Here is a 14,321-nt window from a genome sequence, read left to right as displayed (position 1 = left end):
GCCTTGCAGGGAATGATTGCTTCTGTGCAGGAAGCTGTCCCTTTTTGCAGATAAACAATCACTAACGGTGATTTGTAACTCAAATATGTGCTGCATTCTGCAGCACACATAGAAGTAGCAAATCATCCTTATTTAAGGTATACCATCCTCACAAAAACAATCACTCATGGCATTCTGCTCTTTTCTAGAACAAGCAAAAACAAGGACAAATAAAAGTATTTCTCCTCGTTGCGCCAATCTAACTCCTGCTTTTGCATGGAGTAAGTTTTTGGCGCTGCCTCAGATTTACAGATCCTTGTAAAACTGGGGCAGCATCAAAGAGCAATGGGTGTTGCGGTGGAACGCCCACAGCAACACCCGCTGCATGCCCCTTTCAAAAAGAAAACTGCGTGAAAGGGTACCAAATTTATAAAGCCGTGTTAAGCCACAATAAGTGTCTTAATGCCTCATAGTAAATATAGTGCAGGGCATTGCGCCACCGGAGCATAACTAAAAGTGACGTTCCGGTGGCGTAATCACCTTGTAAATGTGCCCCTAAGAGTCAGCGGGTGGGAGTCTTGCCAGTTTGCAGCAGGTGTCTTGCTCTGCTGAGTTATTGTTTCTCATGTTTTTTTAAGCAAAATATGATTTTGAACTTTTCCCATGCTATCCAGAAAAATTACCTTAGCCATGATAGTTCACACTCTCTATGCGCTTGATCAAGTAGTCTTACAAATGGACAAATGAAACTGAGACCGCAGAATTACATTTATGAGTTCTTTAATGGCTCAGGCTCCCTTTTCCTCACATGACTCCCATCTTCACAGCCACAGCATCACTCAACCTCTGCGTCAAACACTCTGCACAAGTTACAAAAAAATCCTTAAATAGAAAATACACATAAAACCCGTGCATTGCCTGTCACGGGATTCTTCAGCTGCAAAAATACAAAGGAAGGCATATATATATATATATATATTAATATTTCAACTGTACATTATTTATAAGGGGGACGTGCCCAAAAGACAAAAACATTTGTAAAACAGATTAGAACACAATGAGACAGAGCTTTAGTTTTACAATCAAATACTGTTGATATGGTACAAACAGAGAGTAAGAGGTTATAGCTTTTAGAAAGATGATACTTTGCTACTGCACTGGATTCCTGCTCTCCAGAATGACAGCATGGTTTATTTCTCTGGACACAAGCCACAGGCTGGCACACTGCCTTGACCTTGGACCAATACCGATAGACCAGTTGGTCCTAAAGGTTGGGGTCTGAAGAAAGGCACCGTGGCAGGTATGATTAGGTCACTCGTCATATGAAGAAAAAGAGAGATGAAACAAATATATAACACACTTAAATCGACCAGGAAATCAGCTGGGAAAATGTCAAAGGGAAATACCCAAAAGTACAAAAATAGAAAACACCAACACAAATGGGAAAAGAAACTACAAAAAAATACAAAAGGAAAGAAAGATCTGCAAAACTAATTTATACATATTTACATATGCCACTGGTGAGAGAACTTCTCCCTACAAATGTGGCATCATGGCTTTAAAACAGTAAGAACTGTAGGCGTTAGGTAGTGAACATTGCAAATAAAATGTTTTGATTGGAAGCATCTCATGTGATGGCAATAGCAGAAGACGCGAGTCCAGCAATCAGCCAATGAGAGGACTCGTTGATACGTAGCGCTGTGAAATTGACCTACAAGAGTATCCAATGTTTCAGAATTAGTAGATAGCAAGTAAGCCAGAGAGAGATACACAGTGGCAAGGCACCGTCTCACAAGTTTACCACGGTTTGTTTGCACCAAAAATAAAGGGCACGTTTGAGCAAGTGCTACGTGGATCTCACGGAGAGGGAATATGTCAGCGTGTTCTTAAGGAATATAGCAAAAGCAGGGCATCATTTTACAGACATACGTGGCCAGAATTACTTTGGCGATTGTCTTATTCAAAAGTAAGAAATAAAAGTGTAACATGAAATAGCAAGCTATGGAATGAAAGGCGGTGCACTCACGTGGGCCTTTAACACATCTAGATGATAGTGTCTCGTAATGATCCTTGTGGGCTTCTTCAGGACGAATACCGCGGTCATAGAACATTTCTATGGTCTATTCACCATATCACTCCAACTTCTGACGCATACCTTTGTTGTACCTTCTGTTTCTGCCGGATTTCCTACTTATACTGGACCATAAAACCAACATTTAGCCTACAGAACAGGGGTGGGCCTCTGTGTGATGTTGGCCAAACACTGCTCTAGAGAAGGGTCTGTTTTAGTTTACAGTACGGTGTGGCGGAGATGTTTCTTCTGGAACACCAGCAGCTAGAACATCAAGCAGCTAGAGTTTGAGGGAGCCTCTAAGTGATTCACCCAAATATCACACAGGTAGAAGGTATTTTACGGAAGATGCTACTAATAAGTGTAGTCAAAAGTAAGCTACTCATCAGAGGGTCTTGCTCGATTAAAGCAATAAACAAAATAGCAATGCTATCTTATCATGTTCACCAAAATATTGAACAGATCACTGATAGAAGCATGTCTCGTAGGCAGCATTTAAATGCCTATGAAGTGAGAAACAGGTGAAATAAAATCAATTATCAGAAACGGGAAAGGCGTTTTTAGGGGTGGGCTGGTATAGTTCCAGGACCGATTTATCATGGAAAGGATTTTTTTCTGGTTAATCTACCATATAGATTTGCATTTAGTACAAACCGGGCTGAGCCAGCCGGACTACATAAGGGAGGTGCAGAAGTAAAAATATGCTTTTAGTAAATGTGAGAATTTTGTGGCTTTTAGCACCCTTTTGACAACCTTGCAATGAATGCATTTTGTGATCTAGTGCGTTCTAGTAGCGACCAATCCCATTGCTTTGCATCACAAAAAGAGTGAAAATGTTCACGCCTTGTCATACTGGCTTAAACCAACGTGACACCATTTAAACACTCTATATGAGAAATGGTGGACACTTTACCATCGTATAAGGATCTTATTTCTAAAGACCTTCTTGTCCCAGGTGCAGTCAATTGGCATTCTGCTAAGGCTGTAAGATCAGGCACCAATGGGAAGGGCAGTACTAGGAGATAAAAGTGGGGGGTGAGGTTGTCCTAAGGGACTGCATAATTCAATCCACAGAGACATACATCATCGTCAGAGAAACAGTTTAGCCTAATCTTTTATAAGTTCCTGATTGTATTGCCCCCTTACTAGTAAAAGGCTATTACCGAGCGCCATGCACAAGTGCATGTTTGTCAAGATTACCTGAATGCAGAGTGTTGTGTCCGATAGGATGTTTACGGACAGTCACCCATTGTATCCTACGCCTAGAAGTCACCTACCTGAACTATATAGGTCAAAGCGGAAGACTCCCAACTTCAACCAGTCCTCTAGCTAAACACCACATTTGGCACAGATTCTCAGCTTCATTCACATTCCAAGAATGTAACACATTTTGCAAGCCAGGCAAAGGCTGCTGTTGAGGTTAAAAACATTAAAAGCATCTTATCTACACAATAAAAATGTCTGTACTGTCTTTCCACGTTTGACAAAGCTGAACATTTGGTTGCAGCTCTCCCCCAGTGTGCTGGAACAGTGCCTTGATAGATGCATGATGTGACCTGTGGTTCCATGGTTCAAGGTCCATCGTTTGTCAAAGTCCTGATGACCTGTGCCTCCAGACACTGAAGCAAGGCTATCTCTCCATTGTTTGTTCTTCGTAGGGCAAAGTGTTCTGATCAGGACGTAGCAGTCTCTGCCAGCTCCTGTTGTGTGCTCTTGAAACGCAATGCCGCTGCTAGCACACCGATGCAAGGTAGACACGGAGGGCTTTTCATCGACTCACTTTTTGAATACCTGTTCCAATTCTAAGGCAATGAAAGGCGACTAAAGGGTGTCCCATTGTCCTTGGGGAGATGATAAAGATGATAAAATGCTGATGCTTTGGAGAGAATCTAGAAATGTCATTTCTTGGTTGGAAAGCCAAACTTCAACAGCGAAGTCTTCCCCAGGAAGTAATACTATGAAGCACGTTGCCTTGAGAAGGAAGACAACTAACCTGGCCCCTGTCCTCCAAGCAAGAGGTCCCAGATAGGTCCCTCATCCTGAGGCCTGGCATCCAAGGGTCCACTGGATCAAGAGAGCACTCATACCAAGCCTTTTCAGAGTTTTGTCTCTGGGCCTACTGGGTTCAAGGCTGGGAAAGAGTTTCGGATCCTGGCCAGTTCCATAGCACAGAGTTGTCCGAAGACCTTGTTGTACCATTCGGGAGAGCGGCCCCTAAAAAAGCAAAGATAACAGTAGAGAATTGTGAGCTTAAAAAGGACCTTGGGGTAAGACATGAAATTCCAATATAATAGCATTCACTTAGAAGAGCCGCTCTGTACTGTTTGATTAGCAGTTCTAATATAGCGTTAACAACAGATTAAGAAAGTATAAATGAAAAACAAAACTTTATGGTGATCACCCCGCTTCGTCCTACCCTTCCATTAAAACATCACAATACACCCATCAATACACTAATCCACAAGACTGAACCCCATATTGAATAGCATCAAGGAACCCTCTTAAAAAAATGCAAAAAAAATCACAATTCCTGAAAACATTTTTAAAAAGCTGTAGCTGTTTCAGTACAAAAAAAAGTAATCACATTAAAAGGCAAGCTTTTTTGTGTCTACTGCACTGGCAGCTGACCACAGAAGAACAGGAGATGCTGAGGTAGCAAGACGGTGAGTTTACAATTCCTTCTTTATAAATTTACAGACAACGCCACAGTAAACTCGAAGTGGGCTAAAAGAATTCTGAGTAACAGGAGATGCATAAAATGGTAACGTCAGGATAAAAAAAGAGAGAAGTGAAACAGACAACGTGTAGAAGAGAGGAGGAGGGGCAAGAGAGGGTTCCAAATCCAATATGGAAATCCAATGATAAGAAAGAAAGAAAAAGGGGGATTCACCCCCTGAAACACTGAAGTTAAACAAATACAAACTGCGGGAAATCGAAAGGAGCTGGTTTCCAAATCTGTGTTCGGAATACAAAAATGAAAGATAATAGTGGGAATGGGAGCCAAGAGTTAAACAAGCATTTGCAATGCAATAGGTCTCGCATGTAAGCAAGTTTGAGCTATTGGCTTTGAAAATGACAATGCTTTTTATTTATGTTTTTGTTTTTAAAACATAAAAGGCTTTGTCATTTACAATGCCAATAGCTTAAACTTGCATAAATGCGAGAACCTATTGCATTGCAAATGCTTGTTGCACTTGTGACCAAAGAGAGAATGTGAATGTAAGCAGGTGCTTATCAGGGTGTGTAACAGCAACTAAAACCGACATGCCTTTTAAGTGAACACATTACAAAACACCTCAACCAGTAATACTGAAGCTGTGAGTCCCTCTGCAAGTGTTTCTAACAGGGTGAAAGGGAAAATAGTGCACGTCTGAGGGACAGAGGTACAGGGGAGCGTGTGTTTGTGAGTAAGGGGTTTTCCAAGATAGAACAACTACTGCTGAATGTCCCTTCTTTCAGGACCCTTCAGAGTGCAGCCTCTTTCTTCCACAGTTTGGTGCTTGACAATTTGGCTGGACTTCAAGATAAGCGACCTCCCTCAGGTCCGTCGTGCCGTGGCGCCCTCTACAGCGAGTTAAATTGCAAATGATCATCCGGGTGCATTGCTACAGGGGAGCTCTGACTGCGATGAAGGAAACAGGCATGACTTGTGTATGCCTTAACTGACTGAACCTGAGCAGAGATCAGCTCAGTGCTGATTCCAGGCTTTAAAAATCCGAAATCCCTCGCCTGAATCTGGTCTACTCGCATGTATGCCTAGTGTGCTTATGAAAACATCTTAACTAGGCTGCAAACCTTCCTCGGAACATGCTCATAGAGCAAAATCTTTGCTTCTGTTAGTTGCTGTGCCAACCCTTGGAAGTTGCAGAAACTCCGCCCCCATGCATCTTAGCAGGCACAACAAACCAGTGAGCTCTAAGAAGCAAATTGCAGAAGAGAGACGACTTTTAGTTCAGACGCCTTCTTTTCAAAACAATTTTGAGGCGGTTCTAACAGTGGTACGCATGTCTCTGCATGCGTGATTGGCTGAACTCGCGGCTGGATCTGATATTGTGACAGGTAGTTATCTTATTCTTGCGGGACTCTGTGTTTGGTCGATATTATATATATTAGCCACAGTGGTTGGATTGTTTTGTTGCTGTTCTGGACTGGCTGGTGTTTCTGTCCACGAGTTTCATTGTAATATTGTAACAGCACGTTTGCTCGCTTTCAAATTTACAGAAACATTTTGATGATATTGAATTTCCTGGCAAAGTGTTATCTATTTCAGGGCGCTATTGCAAAAGCAGTTGTCTTAGAGAAACAAGCGCTCGCCATCTGTTTTCACTCAGCCGCTTGTTTATATTTGCATGGCGCTTTCACTTTAAGTGAAAGTGCCATGCAAAAATAAACACGGGCGGAGTAAAAACAGATGGCCCCCATAAAGATAAGAAATTGCTTTGCGATAGCAGCAAAGCAGACGACCCTGTACGGATCGGCCGGACAAAAAGGCAAAAGGGCGTCAACAAAAAAACCTAATTTCCAATGACAGGCCACCGTTTAGCATAAACGGTGACGCCAGCCAATGGAAATGAGGGGCGGGGCTTCAAGCCCCCTTCTGAAAGTCCTCATCCACAATATCTCTCGCCAGCGAGCAATGCATGCGCTGCAACACTAGGCGAGACCTAAAAAGAAACAAGTCAAAGAGAAAAGAGAGAAAGAGCAGGTTGAGTCAAGTGACATGCGGGTGGATTAGTATTAAGTTCCTGATCATGGTTAGCGTCAAAGAGAATGGTTGAGGTAAAGGTGTTTTTAGAGTGAAGGATGCACAGTGTACGGAGTAGCAGGATGTGCTTCAGTGGTTAAAGGTAAAGGGTGGCTGATTTAATGGTAGTTATTGTGTTGGTAAACAGTAAGTCGATGCATTTTTTTACATGAGCCTAGTCTCTCATAAATCTCAATTGTTGAGTTTCATATATTACTCATAAGTTTTGTTCTTTTTCTTACAAATAAGCTTTTCCTATAACTTTTGCACAAAGGTGACTGGTTGGAGTAAAAAATATCACGCAGACCACCAGACAATACATGTTTTTGTAACAGCTGGCATAACTTAAGTGAAAAAATGACACAATTTATGAATTCTGCATGTACAGTTAGGAATGCAGATCAGTAAAAGCAGTAATTCTAAGACATGCCCTTTAGAACAATAAACAGCTACAGACTGGAAATATTAAACAAAAAAGCAGATGAGAAACAACAATGTCACTTTATTTAGGTTATGAACTGAAAAATCCAATAAGCACTTCCAGCTGGACAAACAAAATAAGTTAAATGACTTTAACTACGTGCTATAATTTGCACAAAGCTCAGATCAAGGCACTCTGAAATGTAGAATGGTCACGCGTAAATGGTCCCAGCATGATGTGTAGCCTCCATGGAAAATCCAGAAGAGGAGGATAGTGAGCACAATGTGTGGGAAGCACGAGCAGCGTATAAACTAACAAAAAAGAAGGAAGTCGCCACCTAAAAATAGACAAACTAAAATTCAAACTCATGCGTTTACTTGGTAGAGCCCATAAGACTGCAAGGCTTGGTAAAACAATGGCATCTGTTTTTCAACTTTTTTGCAGCACTAAAATGTAAAACATACTGGAGTTACATCCCCAAAGACTTAGACCTCAGGACCCAACCAAGTCCTGACTCCACTTTTTGGCCTTACCTCAGGTCCACCCTGCAGATGTGAGTCAGTTTGGAACGCCCCATGCCACACGGCTCAATCAGATACTGAGAAGCCAGTACCACGGCCTTGACGCCAGAGTCCAGTTCCACCTTCTCGTGCTCGAGCGACATGGACACAAGCACACATGCCCCCCTAGGCAGGTCTGTCTGCCATTTCCTGCAATGTGCAAGAAAAAACAGAAATTAAATCTCCAATGAAGGGCAGGTCAAAGTGCACTAAAACAGCAAGGATCGTGGATTTACTTTTCCTATGTTCTTATTAAGATTAATCTGGCCCTACACAAGTTATGTCATATGTTTACCATAACAAGACTATTTCCAAGAGGATTCAAGATGTTATTAATATTTTATGTTTTGAAGAAATTCCTAGGTTAAGAATTTCAAAAGAATTTGTTTAGTAGGCTTCTTCACGACCAACTTAAAATAATCAGTACCATAGTTTCGGCAGGAGTGGCCAACACATGTTTAAAACGTACAGGATAATCACATAAAACTGATTAGACAGATTCCCATATAAGTTGGAGGAGAGGATGTGGCCTAGAGGCTAGAGTGGTTGACTTCGAAGCTGGGGAACCGGACCTTATTGGTTCAAAGTTCTGATAACTAGCAAGGCCACTATTTGTGATTCTTTGTCTTACCTCAGAACTACAAAGTCCCTGCAGGGGTGTGGAGCCATGCTGTCTGTCACATAGTGGTACACCTCTGTGTTCTTTTCCAGCGTTTCGACCACCTTGACCTGAAGCAGGTCATCATCCCAGAGGTGCCGCTCACGTAGAACTCGCTGCAGAACCGTCACCGGCGGGGCTTCTATCTCTGTGGAGACCTTCCATAAGCGCAGAGGATGCCCATCACCAACCTGCAGGGGTGCAAACAAAGAGAGTAGAGATTAAGGGCCACATTTACCACTTACTCATGCAGCGCAGTGCACCAGCTGTAAAAGGAGCGAGGAGGAGAGCGTCATATTTATGGAAATATGGCACTCTCCTCCCATTTCCCTAGTGCCGGCGCTGGAATCAGCTGCAGTGCACCATGGACATACCTTTGTGCCATAGTGCAAGGGTGTCTACGTGAATCTAGCATAGATATTGTACTGGAAGGTCATCCTTCCAGTAAAAAATACTATTCATAGTCTGACTTTAAACCTTTTCCCTCTTGGTATGTGTGGGGTAAAGTGCAGCACACCTACAAAGTCGGAAAAGGAAGGAGAAATGAAACCATTGAGAAATGAAAGCATTTCTCCTTGGTTGATCATACTTCAAAAGAGCACCATTTTCTGATGCTAAACCCGGTCTACTTCTTTTAGTAAATGGGGTTTACCGTCAGAAACCTTGGGTGGTTGCAGGGGAACTCCCATGCTCCACTCATGGAATGCCCCCTTGGCGCTAAGTAATGTTTACGTTTTCTTCACGTTATTTGCAGCGTTAAACAAGTTTTGCGCTGGAAAGTAAATCAGAAAAAAAGATTTTGTGCTGATTTGCATCACTTTTGTGACCCAAACACGGAGTAAAATCTTAGTAAATCTCCCCGTAAGGCTCCTCTTCATCAGTCATCTGTGTATAACAAAGGAAAATTGCACATGAATGTATACTGGGTAGATGGTGCATCTAGGTGTGAAGAGGTTTTACAGAGAGCTTAATATAACTGATATTACTATTACCCAATGTGATGGTGCTTAATTTACCAACCTCAGGGGGATAAAACGCTGAGTTGGCCTTCAAAGGATGCAAGAGTGCAACCTTCTGATTACATCAGAGATCAAAGGCAAGTATTTAAATGATGAAATCAGGCGCAGGGTTACACAGAAGTACTGCATAAGGGACTTCCACCCCATATTTAAATGGTGCATGCTAAACAGAGTGTGTGAATTTTTATTTACCCACGTTAGGGCTGTCATTGCTATGTCACAGACATTGCTTTGAGGACATAAAATCGTTGGTAACGTATTTTTACATACATTATTTCGACATACCCTATCAGCACAGAATGAGACGAGTAAATAGGTAGCATCCTGATGAAGACAATCAGAACCCAGAACTAATGATGAGACCGAAACACGCACTCACTTTTTTGCAGGCAAGCTCAGTGTTCTGGGGTCCAGCCACACTAAGCCATCCTTTGAACTTCTCTGCAGACTCGCGGAGCAGGCTCTGGACGGAATCCTCAACATACAACTGGAAGTCACGGCCTTCAACCTTCAGCTGCTGATTCAGCTCCTCAAGGGACAGTGGGTGCGGGTCAGCGGACACATAGGAGTTCCGTGACTGCAGCATCATGTCATGGGGGATCTAGAAAGGAATGCACAGACATTAATCCGTAGGCGCCACTACTTGGACACCAATTCCAATATGGCTGCCAAAACGCCACAGACTCTAATCAAGCCATAATTTCTTTATGATGATCAAATATTCATAAAAGTATGTAGGGGAGTTGTATGAGGACAGGGGCACCGTGGGCGTTGTCTTGTGTCTACAGCTCACCTGGAAGAGCTTCTTGCACTCTGTGATCATATGCGTGAGGCCCTCAGTGGCTGCCATGTGTTCATTCAGGTCTTTCTGGTCAGGCTGTCCTCTGCCTCCCTTCTTCTGTGTCATTCTGGAAATTAGGGAAAAAACAGGATCTTCAGCACAAGAGAAGCCAAAGTGTCAGCGAGGTGCCAGAACCTGACAGAATTCTATCTAGTAAAAGTGTCTCTGTAGAAGATGGTGAGCTCTGGAATTCTACACGAATGGTACGCAAAAGGTGGCAAGGAAATGCTCCATTCTAGCAATTGAAGGTGGCTGCTAATGTCCATTTTCAAGCTCCCACACCACCTCAGGCCATAATTTGTCTACAGCAATGATGGGTCTGGCACACGGATTAATGCTCTCGGTCCTAAATCAGTACTTTGCGGTCACCCCTTATGATAGGGCAGCATCGAAAGTGGCAGAAAGTGTCTCAAATTGACCCTACCACAGGCATTTTTCAACTGGACAGATTATGCATGGATGGAAGTGGAAATCTATTGCACCACACAGGCCTTGTAAAAAGGGTTTGCAACCTTATCCCAATCGCAAATGGAAGGGGGCATGAAAGGGGTATCCCCCCTCATCTGCGAATCAAAGAAGGAATGTATTAAGGATGTGTGACCACAAATGCAGTTGCAAAGCATTGATCAGAAACTGACACTCCATAGGGGGTGGGATTTGTTTAGCAAAGGGGAAACTTTCCCTATGGGACATCTTCCCCTTTGAGACTCATGACAGCGTCTTTAGGGGAGCCTTTGCAAACGGGAAACTTGTTTTTTTAAAGCAGCACTTCTAATTTTAATGAACAGGGGCTGCTTATAAAAATGTTTTCTGTGGGATTACAAATGCAGGGACAGAGGTCTGCTGTCCCTCGCAGGCCTCCATTCATTTATTTGCAGCCAATTAGCGACCCTTCCAACTTAAGACAAGAGTAACGGTACCTGTGATTCCAACATATACTCGCCACGATCTTTTTCCAAGAAATAGCATATGTAAATGTATAGGGGAGTTCCAGACTTTTTTGCTGCAGTCCATTCTCTCCTCTTTATTGCTGGGAATGAGAGGTTTATGTTTCTAAAGTGGCATGTCCTAATTTCTCAACTTCTCATTCCTGCAGGATGGGGTTTCTCAGAGGTAGTAACGCAGGGGTTCTATCAGAAAGGACAAACCAGGGCACCCTCTACACTCTTAAGGCAAGATCTTGGCATTTTATCTGGGATTGAGTTTCATGTGTTTATGTTAGGTGTAACACAGGAGGCAGCTTCTATCGCTACAAGCAGGAAGTCCCGCCTTCATCAATATGGCATGGCGGCAGGAAGTCCCGCCTTCATCAATATGGCATGGCGGCAAGTATTCTGTAACATCCCCTTTCAGGGGGTGAAAAAGGAAGACCGGGGAAGGTCAAAGACCAGTGAGTGGTATCTCTAATCCCAAAAACATTAAAGGCTTGTTTCTCCTTACAACAGATAGTGTAGATACTCAACATGGACATTCTTGAGAGTTAAAATCAGTGAAAGATGGCACCTGTGAAGCCATTTTACTTTTCAGTCATTTTTAACTCAATCAGACGTCACCATGCAAAGCACTGCGAAGGAGTCTGTTTATGGTTTACTTGAAAGTGTATCTTCAGTACTACCAATAAAGTAAAGCAAATGGTAAGATTTTTATTGCTGGTACGAAGCAGAAATATATGATAAAGTGTCTGTTTTGCATAGCATACAAATTAATAACATTGGATTGATGGGTCAAGAACGGTGAAGAAATGACGCCTGTTTAGAAAACCTGGTAGAGTTATCCGGGGCTCTGCAGCTTATATTTAATGCAGTCTGTTGCGAAAGCCATGAACTGAAGGTGGAGAAATTCTACAGTCAGAAGGGGGAAGGGCTTAGGTGGATCCAGGGTTTATCATATCTCCAAGTGTCTAAACAATGTGAGGAGGAGGTTTAAGATTGCAAGCCCTTGCAGCTTGGAGAGAGTGAGGCCTCACCTTGTGGAGGTGGACTCCTTCTTGCAGATGTTCAGATGGAAGATGGAGGGGGAGAGGCAGACCCCCAGATTCCCTGGGGTCATCTGGTTTTCATCCACGGAAGCCACATCGCTGAGGAAGTAGAGCAGGCTCTGCAGCATCTCCCGGTTCTCATCGGGCATCAGCACGATGGCCGCCTGGACCGCCTTAAGCCTCTGCTCCTTGGGAACAACTATAGGGAGCAAGGAGGAATGAGATCAGCGCAGCTCTACAAAAGGAAATGCCAGCGCCTCAACAAAAAAACACTGGCGCGTAACAATAATTTGCCACAATGGATGCCTTATTAACATATGTATAGGGCAATGCGACCTACAGCAGCTGTCTTTATACCTCTATATTGCCTTGGAGAGGCTGCGGCACAGAGAGACTTACAGAAGGTTTGACAATGTGGATAGGTTGCTCAGTGGAAGGATTTCAACAAGGTACACATAGATGAGAACAGGCTCACACTTGGCTCTTGTAAATTTGATTACACCCTATACTTTTTAATATTTGCTATTTAAAATATAAAGGCACTCGCAAGTTACAATATAAATCTAGTTACCATCACTGACCAGATAAAAATTCGAGAAGATTTAATTTAAGCCGTTTACATGATGGACTTTCTATTACTGATGATTTTAAATAAAAAGCCAGTTACATCTTTGCCTTTCCATCACCAATAAAGTACAAATAAAGCCACTACACCCTGGACTTTCTAATATTTACTACTTAAAAAGTAAAGCCACTTAAATCATTAGTGATGCAATATGTGAAAGCCACTTACATCCTGGTCTTTCTTGTCACAGCTTAAACGTTATTGTAACTAACTTCCTAGTCTTTCATAAGTTTTTTGTTTCAAATAAAAGGGCACTTATATCCTTATCTTTTGATCACTGACGATTAAAAACAAAGCCATTTACATTCTGGCTTTTCATCATTGACACTATGTAATATAATTTCGATGACACCCTGGTCTTTCCATCATTTACAATATAAAAAATGCAAGCACTGGTTATTTTTTGGTCATTATATCGCTCCTAAAGCGTACAATGACCTCCCACTCCACATCAGAGCCTCCTCCTCTCTTCTTCAACTCCGTAAGTAGTTAAGGGCCTGACTTTGCGATTAACCACCTACCATAGGCAGAGCGAAGCAGGCATACCTGCTCAGCACCTGGATACCCATGCGGGTGATAGTGCGCTTTACAAATACACATAACATAAAAGTAAAGAGCTTGCATTTTGGTTTTCCCCATCACTGACTATTTAAAAACTGAAGGTATCTGCTAATATGTATTTCTGACATGTTCTATTTTTATTCTCTATTGTAACTGGTCAAGTCACTTACACACTGGTATTTTTTTGCATTGACTCTTTCACAGATAAAGCCACTTAAACCATGGTTTTTCAAGCACTGACTTGTTTCCAGCCCATTCCTAAACTGACAGCTCCTTTTCCCCCTGGACAATAAACAACAGTGCCTTTCCATGTATACATTCTACAGCTATGCCCGTCTACCCCCAGCCAAGTAGACCACTTCCTTCTTGCCCCATCCAATAGCTGCCAGTACGAGCAATTAAGAAGGGGCTGGCAGCCAGGCTTACACTGATAGATCTGTAGAAAGGTGTCTGTCAATTTGCTGGTGAAGATGGGCTCCGGCAGGTCCCGGAAGTACTGCTTTAACAAGTCGGCTACATCATAGGCCGACTGTTCCTTGTAGTTGACGTGGTCAGGCGATGCCTCGTTCATCTGCCGGAGGATCTGGATTCGCGATTTCACGCCAGACTTTCGGAAGATGCCCTCCTGCACAGACCATAACACAGAATCAGCATCATAGACACTAAGCAAAGATTCAGATCTTACTATTAATTAGGGAACACCAATTTAATCTTCTTAAATGTGAGATGAATCTGCTGGATTAAAACATTGGATCAGTGTGGTCGCGCCACTCACTTTAGAGGTAATGCACATCCTTGAACCAACAGCAACAAATTAGAAGTAAATTATTTAACCCAAAACAGTACCAGTGAATCAGAGATACA

General features: G+C 42.7%; 1 protein-coding gene across 3 annotated transcripts in view; it reads right to left on the bottom strand.

Moving 5' to 3' along the window:
- Positions 1-742: 742 nt before the first annotated feature.
- STARD8 (StAR related lipid transfer domain containing 8) overlaps positions 743-14,321 on the bottom strand; it is a 644,863-nt gene continuing 631,284 nt past the window's right edge. For all 3 annotated transcript variants that reach the window (XM_085608321.1, XM_085608323.1, XM_085608324.1), the window contains 7 exons: positions 13,884-14,082; positions 12,260-12,470; positions 10,246-10,360; positions 9,832-10,053; positions 8,407-8,624; positions 7,749-7,925; positions 743-4,264 (listed from right to left, as the gene is read on the bottom strand). In XM_085608321.1, the coding sequence (XP_085464447.1) occupies positions 4,147-4,264; positions 7,749-7,925; positions 8,407-8,624; positions 9,832-10,053; positions 10,246-10,360; positions 12,260-12,470; positions 13,884-14,082 (1,260 nt within the window). In that variant the 3' untranslated portion in view covers positions 743-4,146. The remainder of the gene's footprint in view (positions 4,265-7,748; positions 7,926-8,406; positions 8,625-9,831; positions 10,054-10,245; positions 10,361-12,259; positions 12,471-13,883; positions 14,083-14,321) is intronic.

The sequence above is a fragment of the Triturus cristatus genome, chromosome 5_2, assembly GCF_964204655.1.
Source record: "Triturus cristatus chromosome 5_2, aTriCri1.1, whole genome shotgun sequence".
NCBI classification, from domain to species: domain Eukaryota; kingdom Metazoa; phylum Chordata; class Amphibia; order Caudata; family Salamandridae; genus Triturus; species Triturus cristatus.
The sequence above is the reverse complement of the archived record's forward strand: the minus strand, read 5'-3'. Positions and strand labels throughout refer to the sequence as shown.